Here is an 18,673-nt window from a genome sequence, read left to right on the forward strand (position 1 = left end):
ACACACGCACACACACACACACACACACACACACACACACACACACCACGATATATATTTATACATTATATAACAATAAATATGTTATACTATATATGTGCATGTATATGTATATAATGATTACATATACATATAGCCTAGAGTTCATTTGGTGCTACTTGTGTGTACATTTGTATAAGGCTGACCATTTGGGGACTATTAGGGGATTCAGTCTTGAGGAATATTGATTCTTCCTTTCTTAGCGTACATAATAACTCAGTGGTTATATTTCCTTTTAACTTTAGCTTTTATCACTTCACTATGTCAATTTTTGAAGCAATTAAAGAGTTCTTAGAGAGAGAGAGAAAATATCCATGTCAGCCAAATTTAGTCTTTCAAGCCTACATGGAAATTTAATGAATTATGATATGAAATAAATTGAAAATTCATATTTTCATTAACTTTTCTGTTAAGTATAAGATGTTCAATTTTTATGGATTTAAAAGCTGAACACAGAACTTGATAATTTAGCAAGGGGTTAGTTAAGAAGAAATTGTACGTACAAGGTGGTGTATATCTTGGGTGATTAATATAATATGCAATCCAAGAAGTGAATCCCCAATAAAATGCACATCCCTACAAATAAAGCAAGAAAAAATAAAAGTTATAGAAATGATACAATATACAGTACGTTATTTTAACATACCCTTACATTTACATGCACACGTTAGCCTTTTAAAATGTCTTTTGTTGATTTAGTTCTTTGAAAATTTCCTACCTATATAAAATATGTCTGCTTACTTTAACATCTCATCCTCTTAATCTCTCACCCACAAGCCTTTACATACTATTTTGCATACAAGTCCCCTTCCCTTCCTATATCTACATCTGATTTTTTGTTTGTTTGTTTCTTTTTGGAGAGTCACTGAGATTAATCAGGATCATCAGTGTCACAATGATGGTCTCCTCTGTGGGTGGAAAACTGAAGAAAATGACTGCCTTTCCCCAGACTCAATCAACAGTCATAGGAATTCATGCCTGGTACTGTATACCTGGTCCAAAATTGGCACCCGAGGAAGTCTTAAGCTCTCTAGGCGAATTTAATGTAATTTTAGCTAAATTGTCATGGAGCAATGCTGATTTCTAAACATTTATGTTTCTATTCTCAGACAAATGCTATGCCCTTTCTTAGAGAAACTTCTCTTGAGGCAAATGCTGCGGAATAAAAAGTCATGATTGGCTTATCTCTGAACAAGATCTTTACAGAATGCCCTCTAAGTCCTAGAGACTATCACTGAATTGGAGGCATTGTGAATGTAAGAACTGAAAGGCAGGAAGTCTGTGTGATCCTGTTTTCTGCTGATGGTACAGGCAATACAGGAAAGTCCTCACAGCTCATGGACTGCCTACAGTGGGCTTAAAACACTACAGAGCCTTTCATTAGAGCACCACAGATCAGGAAGGAGCTCACAGGACCTTGTCTCTCCCACAGAACTACTGGCTATTACAGCATATTTTTATAAAGTGTCTAAACTTAATACATGGAATGCTTCTTCCCATCATGAGGAACTGTGTAAAGTTATATTTTAGTATCACTGAGTAAGCACATAATTTAGTTCCATGTTTTTGGTTTTATATTAATGAATATTTGAGAAAAAGTTCAAAGATTTATATTGTATAATTATTTATTAAGAATGATTGATTTTCATCAAGATATTAATGAACTAAGAGAAATGATCTATAGCAAAGTAATAATAACACTAAATACAGCAATGATCAGCCTAATTTTAGCACTATTGTATGTTGATTGAGTGTAAAAGCAAGTGTCAGACTTGGTTCAAAGAGGAGACTGTCTAAGCATTCTAAAAATCACTGTCTTGAAAGGAGAATGTTGGGTAAGATCATAATAAAATTTCAGTAGAAAGATATGTTATATTTAAATTTGAACTGAAAGTGTAAAGTGTATGTTTCCTAATGTCTTGTTTTCAATTCAGTGTTTGAAAACTTTCCCATTTTCTTGATAGTTTCTTGACCTTGGACATCTATCAATTTTCACCGTTTTCACATGGCAGATTTTAGCATCACTCTGGCAGCTATGATATCTATAAATTACTATGTGGGTTTCTTCCTTTTCAAATGGATTTAAGGAATCTGATTTAATTCTCACAATGAAGACATTTTCATGCATGATAGACCTATGCTCCTAGAAAGCCTTTCTCTGTAGATTAACTAAGATTAAGGCTCAAATGGGATGGGGGATTAGAACATAAGGGAACAGGATGGTTGAGCTGGAACAGGGACAGAGTGGGAGAGTAACTAGTGGAAATGCATGAACTGTGAACCAATGGCTGAGGAGCCCCCATGGAACTGGATCAGGCCCTCTGGATAAGTGAGACAGTTGATGAGCTTGAACTGTTTAGGAGGCCCCCAGGCAGTGGGACCGGGACCTGTCCTTGGTGCATGAGCTGGCTTTTTGGAATCTAGGGCCTATGCTGAGACACTTTGCTTAGCCTTGGTGCAGGGAGGAGGGGACTAGACCTCCTCAACTGAATCTACCAGGCTAGGCTGAATCCCCAAGGGAGCCCTTGCCTTGGAAGAGGTGGGAATGGGGGGTGGATTGGGGGTGAAGGCTGGGGGTGGGAGAAGGGAGGACAGGGGAATCCGTGGCTGATATGTAAAATGAAATTAATTATAAAATAAAATATTTATTTAAAAAAAGAGATATCTTGATAAAGGGAGACATCATGGCGATAGGGAAAAACCTGGTGCTGGGGAAGTTCCCAGGAATTCACAAGGATGACCCCAGCTTAGACTACTAGTAATAGTGGAGAGGGTGCCTGAGCTGGGTTACCCTGGTAACCAGATTGGTGAATACTCTGTCAACATGGAGCCTTCATCCAGTAATTGACAGAAGCAGATGCAGAGATCCATAGCCAAGTACCAGGCCACAGTCCAGGAATCCAGCCAAAGAGAGGGAAGAGGGATTCTATGAGCAAGGGGTGTGTGTGTGTGGGGGGGTCAAGATCACAATGGGGAAACACACAGAGACAGCTGATCAGAGCTCGTGGGAACTCATGAACTTTAGACCAACAGCTGTAGAGCCTGCATGCAATCGAACTAAGACCTCTGAATATGGGTGAAAGTTGTGTGGCTTGGTTTGTTTGTGGGGCTCCTGGCAGTGGACTAGGATCCAACCCTGGTGCTTGAGCTGGCTTTTTGGAGCCCACTTCCTATGGTGGGACACCTCACACAGCCTTGATGTAGGACGAGGGCCTTGGACCTACCTCAACTGAATGTATCAGGCTTTGCTGGCTTCCCAGAGGAGCCTTTACCCTTTCAGAGGAGGAAATGGGGTGGGGTGGGGTGGGGTGGAGGTAGAGGCTGAATAGGGGGAGCAGGAGGAAGGAAGAGAGGGGGATCTGTGGTTGGTGTGTAAAATGAATAAAAAATTTCTTAATACAGAAAAAAAAAACCACCTCTCAAAAAATGTCTGCTATATGCTGACATAACTAAAGAAGAGAAACCTGGTTTTAAGGAAAAGGTGATTTTCCTATAGAAGATGCTCCTGTTTTGTTGATGATTGTTTTCAACTGGGCAAAAGCCAGAGTTTCTGCATAGAGGGAATGTAAACTGATAAAATGCCTCTATAAGATTTGAATGCATGTCTGAGTGACAGTTCCTTAATGAGTGACTGATGTGGGGGGACCCATGCCATTATGGATGGTGACTTTCCTGTGCAGGTGGTCTTGGATGCATAACAAAGCAGGCTGCACAAATGAAAAACAGTAAGACAGTGAGCAGCACTCCTCCATGGCTTCCATGTTCCAGTTCCTGTCACCAGGGCTCCCCTTAGTGATAGGCTTATTAATACAATGTGAAATAAACTCTTTTCCCCCCGAGTTGTTTTTGGTCATAGTGCCCCCCAACAGGGATTGAAACCCTAACTAATACAATGATGCAATGTATTATTATCTATTATTTTTCCCAGTTTAAAAAAAATGACATATCTTAATTCTCACCTTTATCAAGTTTTTCGTAGGACTGTGTCCTGAAGAAACTTTATGGACAAATAAAGTTTCCAGAAGGTGTCGGATGTAGTGGATGCAATGGCAGAAGCAAGCCAAGCTGGAAAATGAAGAAATGAATAAACAATTAAATTCCTTTTCAAAAGCCTCCTCGCCATATTGCAGGGAACTATAGAGTTGGCTTGGCCTAGCTGCGGTGAGAAGCATGAGTCACAGTCTTTTCAGGTTAGAATCTGTGACCCCTGGGACACAATGTACCTTCCAGTTCCTGAGAGACCAATGCCTTTCTCTAGGCAGTGAAGCATTCAGGCCACTTTGTTTCTCTGTATGTTCCCTTAGTAGTCAAGAAAGCGTAGAACCTTGACAGGACAGTTGGTCTTAGACATTAATCTTCTGTACCTTGTATGACTTTCAGACTTCACTGTATCCTGGCAACTACAACTGTATTGATCCTGGAAATTCCCATTATATTCTGTTTCAGACAAAGGTGTAAAAGGTCTGATTGCTCTCAATAAAATTACCACAGCCTCAGTTGTGTTGTGGCCCCTCCAAGGGGCTTGATTTAATTCCTTTCGGCCATATCAGGTGATCTTGGCCCCATGAATAACGGTAGGCACTTAAACCATATTATAAGACTATTTAAAGGTTAGTTATTTGTATATATTATATGCTTAGCAAATGGCTTGCCACACCCACTCCCTTCTTTTTTCTTGCCCTTCTCCACCACAGTAAATACTTGTGCCTGCAGTATTACTTCTGCTTTCATGTCATATATATATATAATTTTATAGCTACTCATAGATTCTAGCAAATATTTTAATTTTATAGTATATCACAGTATCTCATTTAACAAGAAATCTTATTCAATGCTAATTACCCATAGCTGTTTCCTTATTTTTCTAAATAATTTCAAATTTTATTTAATAAGTAAACTAATACAAATATCAAAATTCACTTCTGATGATACTAGAAATACTCCATAATATCAACCATAGTTTTTTTTGCACCCATATTCCCTAGGAGGAACAAAAATCATAATTCACAATGAGCTCCTAAGAAACTGCCTAGAGACTGAAGCAGATAATGAACAAGTTTAAAAATAACCAGTGCCTATGCTGAGTGCAGCTGACATTTTGAAATATTCAAAATTACTTTTTAATTGTTTGGTTGTCCTTTAGCAATTACTATAAGATTGAGAAGGTTGGAATGTCATTTTCTGTGCTACCATAAAGCATCCTTTATTTTTTGGTTTTGTCTACCTGACACATTGCCACATGTGTCTCTTTATATACCTGTTTCTCTTGTAGTTTAAGACTCTTTCTTTGCCATTTTAAAATAATGTTTTGAAAGTAAATATCAACTGTCTTTTAGTGTGGCCAATTTCCCTGGACAAAATTAAAATGGTTTATTCTCTACTAGCATATTTAACTATTTTATTGTAAGTAAAAGGTAAAATGTTTAAAAATTGATTTTTCTTAAAAAATAAGCATGGATCAAAGATAATATACTTTAAGCAATTGAGTGGAGTAAACATTTTAGATATTATTTAATATATTTAATATAAGACAGTTTATCAGAGCAAGAGCTGTTTTTAAGAAATATATATAAATATACTGGATGTACTAGTAGTAGGGATTCAAATAAAACATGAAATAATTACCATATATTGCTAAGCATAAGTTTACAATACCAGGCAAAATTACAATACCCTCCTATTGCCTGGGCCTTCAGTCCAATTAGAGGGCTCTTAGTAATCCTCAAGGTATAAGTGCCACTAACACACCCCTGAGTATATTTTGCCAAGCTGATCATTGAAGTGGTTTGTAAGTTTTACAGCTGGATATGACTATTGATTGGTCTTCTCCCTGGGCATCTTACACTCTTCCTTACATTACTACAATAACTGATCCTGAGGGAGTAGTTTTCCAGGTCAGTTCACCTGGATTCCTCCAAGTTGTATATTCAAAGTCTGTAGTGTATTTAGCAATATGTCATGGAATTGAAGTTGTTTGAGGCATTCAAGGACAATTGTAACAGCTTATTTTTTTTTTTTTAGTTTCCTCTGATTAACACTTCATCATAAACATGTTCTTAATCTTAAATGATGTCATTTTGAGATCACATGCCTTTGAATCATGCAAAATGTTTCATAAATCCCTGATAACTGTTCAAACCTGTGTAACTAAATCAAATTATTTGTGGAAGCTTAACATTTTTGTGCTTTGGAAAATAATAAGTGGTACAGATGTATTTGTTACCAAGATATTATCAAACGTGTGTGTTTAAGAGTAGTAATTACTGTCAGTCAGTTCACTTGAAACTAAAATTGCTCATCTTCCAAGCTGTGCCATATATTCAATATATGCTAGAGTTCAGTCATAAAATACAAGGGTCATTACTTTCTCTTTCCAAGGTCTTCAACTCACTCTCTAAATTAATTAAACATTCTATGTAATTTTAGGAAAATGAAGAAGTTAATATTTCAGAGTTTGCTTGACAAGCCTATCATTACCAGGAATCAATTTCTTGTTGTTCCCCTGTGAATGGCTACATCAGCCATTCTTCTGTTTCTACAGTGTACTAATTACTTTGTATCATAGATCACTTTCATATGAATAGTTGTCAGATTCACTAGTTGAAATCTGACCCATTATTTACCCAAGGTGAAATAAGTATGTATGCATTGGGTTCATCTTCCAAGTCATTCAAATTATTTCAATGAGCCATTTATATTCAGTGAGCCTTATAAGGCATGCCATGTCAACAATTCACTGCATCTATTGTGGAAGTTAAATTCAACTGAGGGAAAAATATCAAAATGATGACAGTAACAGTTTAAAATAATACATTGTCTAAAAGCAAGTCAAACTAGCAAGATTTATGGAAGTCACTGGAATGGTTACTCTGAGTGAGAAATTTTGACATCGTGATTGGGATATAGATAATTGATAAGAGAGGGGGAATGAGAATTGGGAATGACATAATAGAACAAAACAAATTGTGTGAAGAAGGGCAGTAGGGAATCAGGACAAGAAGTCCTCAGCATGGCTGCAGCTTAGCATCTGTGATGAGATGAAAAAGTAAGGGTCAAATTTGTTATTTTTACTAGTGTCCACAGGACCTCAATGTTCTTTCTTAATTTACTTGGGATATTTTTAATTCATGGAATTTGAAGTTTTGTTCTCTTTTTATCCTTTTAACACATTTTAATGTGGTATTTTGAATAACCGCACCCCTTTTTAATATGCATGTCTTCTGAGAGACATGGAGATAGACCTGGAGGGAGAATAAAGGATACATTGTTTTCACAACAGGCTAACAACCACAGTTGCATATTTTGATAACTGTCCTGCTACTAACAAAAAGTCAATCACATTCAAGTACTATTTAATTTAGGGTTTTAACTTACTAAAAGTATCCAGGAATTTTTTTCCATAGTTATGTCTTTCTTCTCTATGTAATATTGCTAATTGTTTAAGTCACTCTCCACTTCATAGTTTCAAGTGTATTTTCCTGTTTCTGAATTGCCTGCCATGCACTGTTTGTTGTTTGCTATAGCTTGCTACTCTAACTGAACTACTCTTAACAGTTTGGGACTTTAAAAGTACAAACTGTTTTGTCTTTTATCATTAGCTAAAATTCGTTGTTCTACAATTAAATCTTCTTCAGTGGGGATTTCAGCCAATATTTACTAGGATCGTACTTGCTTGCTGAGGAATGTTCTGGTCTTAAGAAAATATGATTTAAGATTATTCAAGTTTATTATGTTTTTAACAGACTTAATTCAATTTATTTTTTCTCTATAAAAACCCTCTATGGTAGTCACAGATGGAATGTGGGTCCTATGAACAGAGGCTCTGGTGTTGGTTTTCCACAGAAGGTCAGTGAATTCCTGGTAAGGAGAATGGGTGAATTTGGTCTCTTTCTAGAGATCTGTGGTCAAATAGCTATAGGTCTTGGAGATGGCATCAAAAGTGACCTTGGCTAATGCGTAGTAGTCATTGATACTGGCCATCAGCAACAGCTTCTTGGGCACAGGAGCAGGGATAATGACAGTGCCCCTGTGGGCAGGGACCGGCTCAGAGAAACAGTGGCTTGTCACCCTGCAAGGTATAGGGTAGGACTTTCCATTCTTGTTTCCTCAGTAGCCTCTGAGGAATGGTTAACAGGGAAATCTTCGCCAAGATAGTGGCCCCTTGGATGTCAGTAGCCACCTTCTTGGAGCACTTAGCACTAAGACCCGCAAGACCATTAGAGTTCCCAATAGTGGGAAAAGCTTTGAATCTGATCTGCTTGTCATCTGGAGTATGCTTCTGCACTGGCAGTCTCTCTCTCTTTTTTTCTTTTTCTCTCTCTCTCTCATTTAAATTTAAATTCTAAATTCTTAAATATAGAATTTAAATTTTTTATATTTTCTCCAACATAATCTTATCATTGATTATTTAGGAATTTCATACAAGCACCCCTATTGCACTCCATTCCCTTCCTCCCAGGTCCAAACTCTCACCCTTGTGCCCCGTCCCACATAAAAAATACACCATGTCCAATTTGTGCTGCCCATATACTCATTGGAGCATGGTCAAATTACCAGTGGCCAGGCCTTTAACAATAATTGGGTCCTCCCCCACCTCTGGCCCTGTGCTGCCACCACAAACCGTCAACTGTGAAGAGCTACACTTCAGCATCTTTATCAAAGTCATGTCTGGACTGTTGCTTTTTCTTTTGGGGGGGGGGTGTATCACAGAAGCCTCCAGTGTCTCTCACTCTCAGTTATGAATCCACAGTCATTGATAATACTTCAAAAGCAGCTTCTTTGCCCATACCAGCCAGAGGCAGCATGGATCATGAACTTCCACATGGTTTCAGGTGGCAACATGCACCACAGACAATAGCATGGCTTCCAGCTGTAGCATGGACCATGGATATTACCATGGCCTCCAGCAGCAGCCCTGATCTATAGAATCTCATCTTTTAGGGATTCTTCCAGGAAAATGTCAATAATCTTGGATTCCTTAATGGACAAGGAGAACAGGTAGATCTCTTTCAGAGACTTGGATTTTCATATCCTTGAACAGGCAGCCCAGCTTGGTCAGAGGAATGAAATCCTTGTTTTCATAGTTACCTGCAAGAGCCTGGCAGCCTAGACCTTGACCCCCTAAGACAGCTGCAGAATCACCCAAGGAAGGCACAGAAGCCTAAGGCTAGACTCTTGGTCCACAGAGCCCTTCTGCTGCACCAGTATCAGCCCAATTGACTGCTTTACCAAAGAAGATGGTTCTATTTTTGAGACAGGGTCTTTCTGCACAGCCCTGGTTATGTTGGTACTCATTATACAGACCAGGTTGTCCATAAACTCACAGAAATCATCCTTCCTCTGCCTCACAGCATGCTGGGATTAAAGGTGTGCTCTATGCCAGGTCTTTCAACTTCATTATATAAAAGCTATATGAATTAGTTATAATTGTAAGATGAACCTTGGATTTTTTATATTGTTTTCTCTGCTAAGCTTATATAGTCCATCATTCTTTCCCGATGCTGGGGCAGCTGTGACTAAGCCATGAATAGAAGGTGAATAGCTGGTCCTTTATACTGTGCTAAGGTCTAAAAACTACTGGTCCAAATGTTAGATTAACTTTAACTTCTGGTGCCTTTATCTGACAATGTAATTATTGAGAAGTGGTCCCAACATAATTAGGGGTGCATCTGTCACCCTTTGTGTCCCCATGTGTCACTTACTGTACCACAGGGTGTCGAGGCCGCCGAGAGCTCTCCTTCACATCATATATGTATGAGCTCCTCAAGTAGAAAAGAAGGTATATTAGTAGAGGTCCCGAGAACTCAGCCAAAAAGACCTAAAGACAGAAAGTAAATTTGGGTTAAAAAATGCTTTTATAAATATTTTAAGAGATACCTACATTCATAAGCATTCATCAAATACGTAGATACTGCCAGATATTAATTATGCTCAGAAGAATCCACTTAAGGAAATGGATAATGTAGAGATAATTTTAAAAATAATTTTGAACAACTTTTATTTGTAAATGAAAGCATTCACAGTTATATTAATGCAGCTATTCACACAAACATTTGCCCAGTACCAAACTTTATACATCTCAATGAATTTCTATATCATTATAATGGTCATTCTGAGGCAGTGTGTTTCACTTACAGTTTCACATTTTCACTCTTCATTATACTTTAAGGTACTTATCCACCACAAACACACACAAAAAAGTGACAGATTTGAAACTAGAAAAATGATTAGCTTTATATCCTCTGATTTTGAACTGAGTACCAGACTTTAATGGAAATAGTGCAAAATCATTTTATCTGATAAGTAAATCATTTTAAATACACTTTCAATTTTGTCCTGCCCATTCCATGTCCTATATGAAGTATCCCACTCACTGTAAAGAACATCAGTGAAAGTATCTATTTTTTTCCATTTTTCATTCTTTTCTTTTGCCAAATATTTCCTTCATTAACTCAATTAACTTGACTATCATTAAAATAAAAAATTGGAAATGTTATACCTTATGATACTTAGCTGTAAGAGTCAACTAGACATATTCTGCAATTACTTGGGAACAGAATATTAATGAGAGATTTTCTATGTTATATTGCTCTGTGGTCATGCCTGTAGAGGATTGTCTTATTTAAATAAATTTTTCTAGAAAGGCTCAGCTTACTGTGCAATACTGAATCTGAGTCACGAGGATCATGAGTTTAAAGCCAGCCTAGGTTATAGAAAAGAATAAGTACCTTACATGCACATATACTTATATACTTATGGAATTATGTATTATATATAAATATATAGCTAGGTTTATATAATGGAATATGTAATATTATTATATATTTACATTTATATTCTTGTATTTCTTTATTATAATTCTGATCATTAGCAATGTATTTATCTTAGGCCCAAAGAGACCAGAGATAAAAAAAAAAAACTGTAAAACATGTGATAATATGCTATGGGATGTTTTTCTCTGTGCTGTGAATGTGTGTTGTTCCTATTGGTTAATAAATGGACTGATTTAGCCTATGGCAAGTCAGCTTATAGGCAGGTGGAAAATCCAGGAGAGACACAAGAAAGGGAGAGACAGGCAGAGAGGAGACACTGCTAGCCACCACCAGTAGAAGCAAGATGTAAAAATACTGGTAAGCCACAAGCCATGTGGCAAAGTATAGATTTACAGAAATGGGTTAAAAATGTAAGAGCTAGCTAGCAAGAAGATTGAGCCATTAGGCCATATAGTTTGAAAATAATACAAGCCTTTGTGAGTTTATTTGTGTCTGAGCAGCTGTAGGATCAGACAGAACACAGAAAAACTTCTCACTACAATAATATAAATTTCATATAAAAATGTATATTAATTTATGGCCTATGATATGTCTCATTATTGAAATGCAAAGATATTATTTTGCTGAACATGCTGGTTCATATCTATAAATCAACATTTAAGAGGATGGGGCAGTAAAATTGCAGTGAGTTTGAAGCCAGATGGGGTACAATATGAGAGCCTATCTCAACAAGAAATAGAGACAAAGAGACAGAGAGAAAGAAAGAAAGAAAGAAAGAAAGAAAGAAAGAAAGAAAGAAAGAAAGAAAGAAAGAAAGAAAGGAAGGAAGGAAGGAAGGAAGGAAGGAAGGAAGAAAGAAAGAAAAAACAAGTAGAGAGAAAGAGACAGTAAGATTATTAACCATTATCAATATCCCATAACCAGTTTCAGTTATTATTTTGTGATAATGAGAAGGCTGTATTCATTATATGAAAATTTCTTAAATATTTATTTCAAGGCCATCTGATTTAACAGTCAAATTTTAGCAAATTCTGTATGATATATCCAATATGAAAAATGTTGTGAATAATAGTGAAATTTGATGAAAAGCCACTATAATTTAAGCTAATAAAATTTTATCAGATATTATGTATGGAGTTCTTCAGAGTCAGAGGAAATTAAACTATGTTCTTCTTTCTGTCATTTCTTAAATAAAATTCAGGATGGGATGCTCACAGGCATGAATTCAATTTAACAGCCAACATTTTATCACAAATATTGTGCATTCTGAAACATGGCAGTTCAAAAGAGAACTAGATATGAATTATAAATCCTGAATACACTAAAGAATGACACAAACTTTTGGACAATATCTCTCTCATAGCATTCATTTGAGTGCAAATAAAAGAAAAGATGAGAGATACTTTATTAAACTGAAAAGGTTATCAAAAATTGTTCTATGATGAAAAGCAAGGACTGCATAGATACATTACTGTAGTAGCTTACTTTTCCAGTAAAAAAATAAAATAGAGCCCAAATAGATGCTTGTGCACAGACAAGCAAGGCAAGTGATAAGGACCCGCAAAGTCTGGAAACTCCACTATAAACAGTAAGGCCTTGTTTTTATTTTGAATTCATGAAGTACACTTAAGTTTTAATTTATTTATTTTATACTATGCTAATGTGCTTTTCCCTTCAATTTTCTCCACATTCCACTAATGTAATGTTTTTCTTGAAAAAAAAAAAGAATTTAACTATGCAGTGGAGGTCCTTGTGAGCCTTTGGAGTTATTTACCATTGGTATCTGTAGGAAGTTATTCTAGGGTCCCATGGTACCAAAACTTGCATGGTCAAGTTCCTTAAATTAAATGGAATAGTATTTGTGTAAATTTACACACTTTGGTACACTGTAAATAACATCTGAGATATTTATATTGGGTGATGCAATCTATATGGTGTAGGAATCTTTGTGTCCTATATATTTTGGAAAACAAAGAAAATCAGATTTGTATGTGTTCAAGATGTATGTGTTCAGCCATGGCAAGTCTTACTATAGAGAACAAGGCTGGGGCATGATTGAATGTGCAGGTCAAGTGCCAGCAAGTATGCAAGACAACCGGAATTACAGTGATTAGACCAAAATAATGTTTCAATAAGAACATAAAAACTGTAGTGATAAGTCGAGTAGGTTTTCTACACTTAATCTTTTCTCGATGAATTTAGGATTTCTTGGAAATTTGTCTTTAGTTTTACCATATTACGGTGTTGAGAGTTTGCATTCTTATTCTATACTTGTGTTTTACTCCTGAAAACAATTTAAATAACATATTTCAGAGATACTGAAAATCAACAATAGAAACAAAGTGATTTTAAACAACTGCAAAACAAAGGAGAATTGTGGATTAAAATAAATAAGTATTCTCTTAAATACTTAAAAGTAATATTACATTGCTTTAGGGAATATCACTGATAATAGTATCATGTTAGACAAGTATTGTTTTCCTTTATTTTTATGTGAATATATACTATGTAATCTACCAAAGGTTCAAATAATAGGGTTAACACACTTGTGCTTAAACATATCCATCAATGTGCTCAAGGACATAAAAGGAAAGATAGACAATTTAGATATTGGAAAACATTGAGAAAAAGAATAAGAAAAAATAGAAACCTAGAAGGATGATAAAGAAGCCACACATGAAGAAATAAAAAAAATACCTATATCTATATAAAACTGCAAAAACATGTTAAATTAATGCTGTATATCAAAAATATAATATGCAGAAACATTATCAAAATTGTGATATTAAATTAAAACTGATGATGTCAAAATAAAACCAAATTTTAAGATAACCTAAAGATCAGACTGATTACTATTAACATAAAAAGCTGATATTTTACAGAAATAATCAAGTCAGAAATGAAGATGTGAAATTTTATGGAGAAAAAAATGTATATTTATTTTCTATGACATACTCTTTAATACATTTTAATAGCTTACAAATGTGTATGTCTTACGTGTGGTAAAATATTTCTATTGTACGATTTAGTGGATACAAAAAGGGTGTGATTAAAAATGTGCATCTTTAGCATTTAATAAAACTGACCCATTTAGATCAAAAGAACATTTGAACCATGGGAGAGATTAAAAAACGTCCATGCTATTTCCAGAGCTTGGTTTGTCACTTAGATGACTTTCCTCTCAAATAAGGTATAATTTTCTAGTACAGTTATCAAAGAATTCCACTGTCCTGCTTCTTCTCGTCGTTGCTTATCCCCTTCATGTAGCTGGAAGTTTCTTTTTTTTTTTTTCTGGTTTTTCTGAGACAGGGTTTCTCTGTGTAGCTTTGAGCCTTTCCTGGAACTCACTTTGGAGACCAGGCTGGCCTCGAACTCACAGAGATCTGCCTGGCTCTGCCTCCTGAACGCTGGGATTAAAGGTGTGTGCCACCACCGCCTGACCAGCTGGAAGTTTCTAATGAACTCATGGCTTATGCCTCTCACCTTGACACAATCCCTGTAAACAAGATTTTCTTTTCATCATGTTTGCTCAAAGGATGTTAGGATATTTGAATCCTGGTAGATCACATCTACCAATCTGAAATATCCTTAACTAAGTACACTGAAGCTTCATATTAAATATTATATTCTTTTTTAGAAAATACATGCATCAATAGTTTTACCTAAACATTCCTATGTTTCACAAGAATTAATATTATTTTAAATTTAATTTTAGTCTAAAAATTTTTTACCCAAAGGCTCCACAGTCTCAATAAACTAAAACAATTTTTAATACCAAAAATAACCCCACTCTAGAAGAACTCATTACTAAATACAGAAGGGAACTATATATTAAAATTAAGTTGGAAAGGTAACAAATATGGCAGCATTTTATTAGTAAACATAAACATGAATTTCTGTCTCAGAGAAATTTTTAATATATAACTGAGCATGCATATTTATTACTTTTAAAACATCTATCTGTTTATTTAATGTGCACGTGTCTTTTGTCTGTGTGCATGTCTGTGCAATGTGGGCATAAAGAGCCTGTGGAGGTCAGGAGGGGTCATTGGATTGAGAATTGTAAGAAGTGAGGTAGGGCTGGGAATAGAAACTGAGGCCTCTGAATAAGTGCTGAGCAATCTCTCCACCCCCATATTTAATAATTTTAAATTGATTATATAAAGAAAGTACTTCAAATTTTACAAATGATTAAATTCATTTTAGTGCCAGCAAAACAAAATCCATTCAAGTGAAAAACACTGATGCAAACACATTACAAATATAGATCATGTTGTAATTCAAAACATAAATGTTCACATTTGAAATGTATACACAAAAGATGCCTATTGAGAAAAGAAAATGAAGACAGAGAAGGCCCCATTCTCTGTAGATCATTGCAAGAATTACTTATCATGTTAGGTGTTTCTTTGAACTAAAAATCCTATAGAGTTTACTCTTGCTGCTGAAGCTTTTCTATTACTTGATTGCATCAATCATAAGTAGTTCAATCTCTTGAATTGGTTTCAAGAATTTTCCCCTTAATTTCCTTTGGTGTAGCCCTCCTGTTTCTATATCATTAAATGCAGATGAGGCAATTTTGAGAACTATATTTCTTCTCAAAGAGTGGAGGGAGAAGCCTAAAGAATGTACCCATAAGCCCAAGGAAGTCTTACTTCTTCATTCTTGGTAATTCTGTATTAGAACCTCCTTCATAAAGACTATTGTATCTACACCTTCTCATTCCAGTGTGAAGAATATCCTTGAAATATCTAGGCTTCTGGAAAAAGAAAACCTAAAGCAATATCACTCAACAGACAAGACAAAAAGTAAACACATGGACATGACATGAAAGAAAATATATTTGCTTCCTGTCTTTCCACACATATCTAGAGCTTCACTAGAACTTTGGGCACTGATTTCATTACAACTATAGTAGAATTCCTATCATTGCAAGAAAGAGGCCTTAAATACAAACATGAAATTTATAAAATGGGGCATACGTACTAAACTCCAATTGACACTTACTGTTGTCCAACTGACTTGTTGACCTAAGTCTGTAAAATAGAGTGTGATAATTGACGAAGCTGCAACACTTTGAACAGTGATGTAGTCTTTCAAAAAAGGGCCACCTAAAATAAAGCAATGAGAAAATACTATTTAAATATAATTTTATGGCACAGTAACAAAGAACTTCTTTATATGAAACTGGTGACTACTTAGGATTAGAATTATGCAGTCATTCTATAACACATGTAAATGTTATAAGACATGAACCATTCCATTTAAGTAATTCATGTATCAGTTTTTTCAAACATAAAGTTTACAAAAAACTTTTGGTGAAAAATACAGACTGTAATTAGCTTTTACGAAAAGAATGGAAGGGAGATGACTGGAGAAATTCCCTATGAAAATTCAACTCAATCATCACTTTGCTCCAGCTTTCATGTGTCCTAAACAGATAATATAGGCAATGTGTGTGTGCGTGCGTGTGTGTGTGTGTGTGTGTGTGTGTGTGTGTGTGTGTGTGTGTGACTGTAAATGGAGGTTGCTCTTAAGTGTCATTTTTTGCTAACATATTATATAACAATATAAAGTAAATATGACATGGAAAACAATTTGCAACCAACATGGTCAATACTACTATGACAGTAATGTATAAGATCATAGAATATTTGTATAACAAAAATTTGAATTATTTTTTGTACCTTTGCAAATATGCTGAAAACCTTCCTGACAGATGACTATTGGGTTCTTTAATAGGGGAATCAATTTATACTCTGCTATTGTCTTTGAAAACTTTAAATAATAAAACACTCCAATTTTTCGTTGTTTAATGCAGTCCCACCAATACAAAATTTTGAAAACAATAAACCACATACATCATAAATCATACCAATCTCTTTGTGTGTGTGTGCGTGTGTGTGCACGCGCGTGTGTGTGTGTGTGTGTGTGTGTGTGTGTGTGTGTGTGTGTGTGTGTAGGGAAGATGATATCCTTGTGCATCCTCCTTGAATGTGTGGGTGGAAGGCAGAAGTTGGCCTCAGTATCTTTCTTTCCTTTTCCATCTCTCTTCTTGATGCTAACTTGCCCTCAAGCCCCCACGGGTCCTTCTGACATTAGCACACTCAGCCAGTCCCTGGGTTACAGGCACATGCCCCCCAGTCTGTCTCTTACAGGAGTGCTGAGGATACAAATTTACATAGAAAACTCTTTCTCACTGACCCATTTTCCTAGTCCTAATCACTCATTCCACCCTCAAACTTAGGAATCTGGAGCCCCATCCTTTGCCTTCTAAGAAAATGTCTTTATGTCAAGGAGAAAAAAATATAGAAAAGTATACAGAGAGAGTGAACATGCTGAGACAAAGCACCTGCCGTTCCTAGATCACAGTTTTGTCCAATTCAGAACTCATAATTTCCTGCCCCAACAAGCTCAAACACAAACCAGTCTTCAATTGCTCTAAACAATGGGCTAGACTCAGGAACACTTCCTACACCTAGATGTTTGACACAGATATCGTATGCAGGGTGTGCATTAAGCTTTTCTGTATTGGAAATTATGAAATTGGAAGCCATTTATACTCAAGTTTTAGCTTTTCAGTTATGGCATTTCAATGGCCGTAACTAAAAATTCCAGTGCACCTACCAGAACACTCTGAAGCATAGTAATACAGATACGGATACAAGAAACATGTTTTTTTTTTAACGTTTTAAGTGCCAAATTTATTATAATAATGGTTTTAATACATGGCCATTCTTATTTCTGTGTCATTTTAATTATGACGGTAGGTCTCCTCCATGATAATTGATATCTCCGTTCTGGCTCTGGGAAGATAGAATGGTCTCCTGATTGCTTTAGCTAAGAGATTATCTGAAGAGAGCTTTGTGGCTCTAAGCCTGGGCCTCAAAAAATTCTTGAATGCCTTCCTGCTCATCGTTCACATGCCCACTTCCACCTTGTGAGTAAGCCTGTTTGTTCTACTAAAGGCCAACAGATTACTTAGCTCACAATAGAAATGCTGCTCTCCTGTGCATGCTAGATCAATGGGTGATTGTAGTTGAATGTGTGAGTCTGTCCAAGTTCAGCAAACTACAACCAGTTCAGAAAAACACTGGGGTAAATAAATACTTGTCATTTAATACATAAAAAATGATACTGAGTTTTGTTTTACCATTATCTGTTGCGTGAGGAAATTAAGATTCTAATTTCATAGGGGGATTGATCATTAAGCAAAAGATACTGCCAAATGTATTCTAGGAGCACCTCTCTGTAGTGATTGTGGTGCTGATTGGTGATAGACTCCCCTTTTCTCCTCCTGTGGGAATAGTTGCTACTACTATAGATGCATATGTAAAATGTTGAAATTCAGTAACATAATCTAACTTAACATTGTAAAACATTGATACTACAGAGAAAGCCCTGCAATTACAAAAGCTGGATGCTTTTCCAGAAGACCCAAGTTTGGTTCCAGCACCAGTGATGAGTAGACCAAAACTATCTGTGATTCTAACTCCATGGGAGTTCGATTCTCCATTTTGGCTTCTATAGATTTCTGCAGAAACATCACACATGCACACACACACACACACACACACACACAGAGAGAGAGAGAGAGAGAGAGAGAGAGAGAGAGAGAGAGAGAGAGAGAGAGAGAGAGAGAGAGAGAGAGAATGAGAGACAGACAGACAGACAGACAGATATTTAAAGACTTCGTTGACTTTTGTTATCGAGAGTGCATGAAAATAAAGGTCACATAGATAGGTAATTAGAAAAGTCAACTTAAAATTGAGTTAACTAGAAGAAACTTCACTTTGCACAATACACTGCTTACTTCAATGAATTAATTCACTCTCTAAAACAAACAAACAAACAAACAAAAC

At 36.0% G+C, this 18,673-nt stretch overlaps 1 protein-coding gene across 1 annotated transcript in view; it reads right to left on the reverse strand.

Moving 5' to 3' along the window:
• Tecrl (trans-2,3-enoyl-CoA reductase like) overlaps positions 1 to 18,673 on the reverse strand; it is a 66,390-nt gene that overhangs the window by 17,143 nt on the left and 30,574 nt on the right. The window contains exons 4-7 of the mRNA XM_052735917.1: positions 15,819 to 15,922; positions 9,741 to 9,856; positions 3,999 to 4,104; positions 543 to 615 (exon numbers count right to left, since the gene is read on the reverse strand). Coding sequence (XP_052591877.1) covers positions 543 to 615; positions 3,999 to 4,104; positions 9,741 to 9,856; positions 15,819 to 15,922 — 399 coding nt within the window. The remainder of the gene's footprint in view (positions 1 to 542; positions 616 to 3,998; positions 4,105 to 9,740; positions 9,857 to 15,818; positions 15,923 to 18,673) is intronic.

Source organism: Peromyscus californicus, unplaced genomic scaffold, assembly GCF_007827085.1.
Source record: "Peromyscus californicus insignis strain IS unplaced genomic scaffold, ASM782708v3 Scaffold_13__1_contigs__length_99412109, whole genome shotgun sequence".
Lineage (NCBI taxonomy): Eukaryota > Metazoa > Chordata > Mammalia > Rodentia > Cricetidae > Peromyscus > Peromyscus californicus.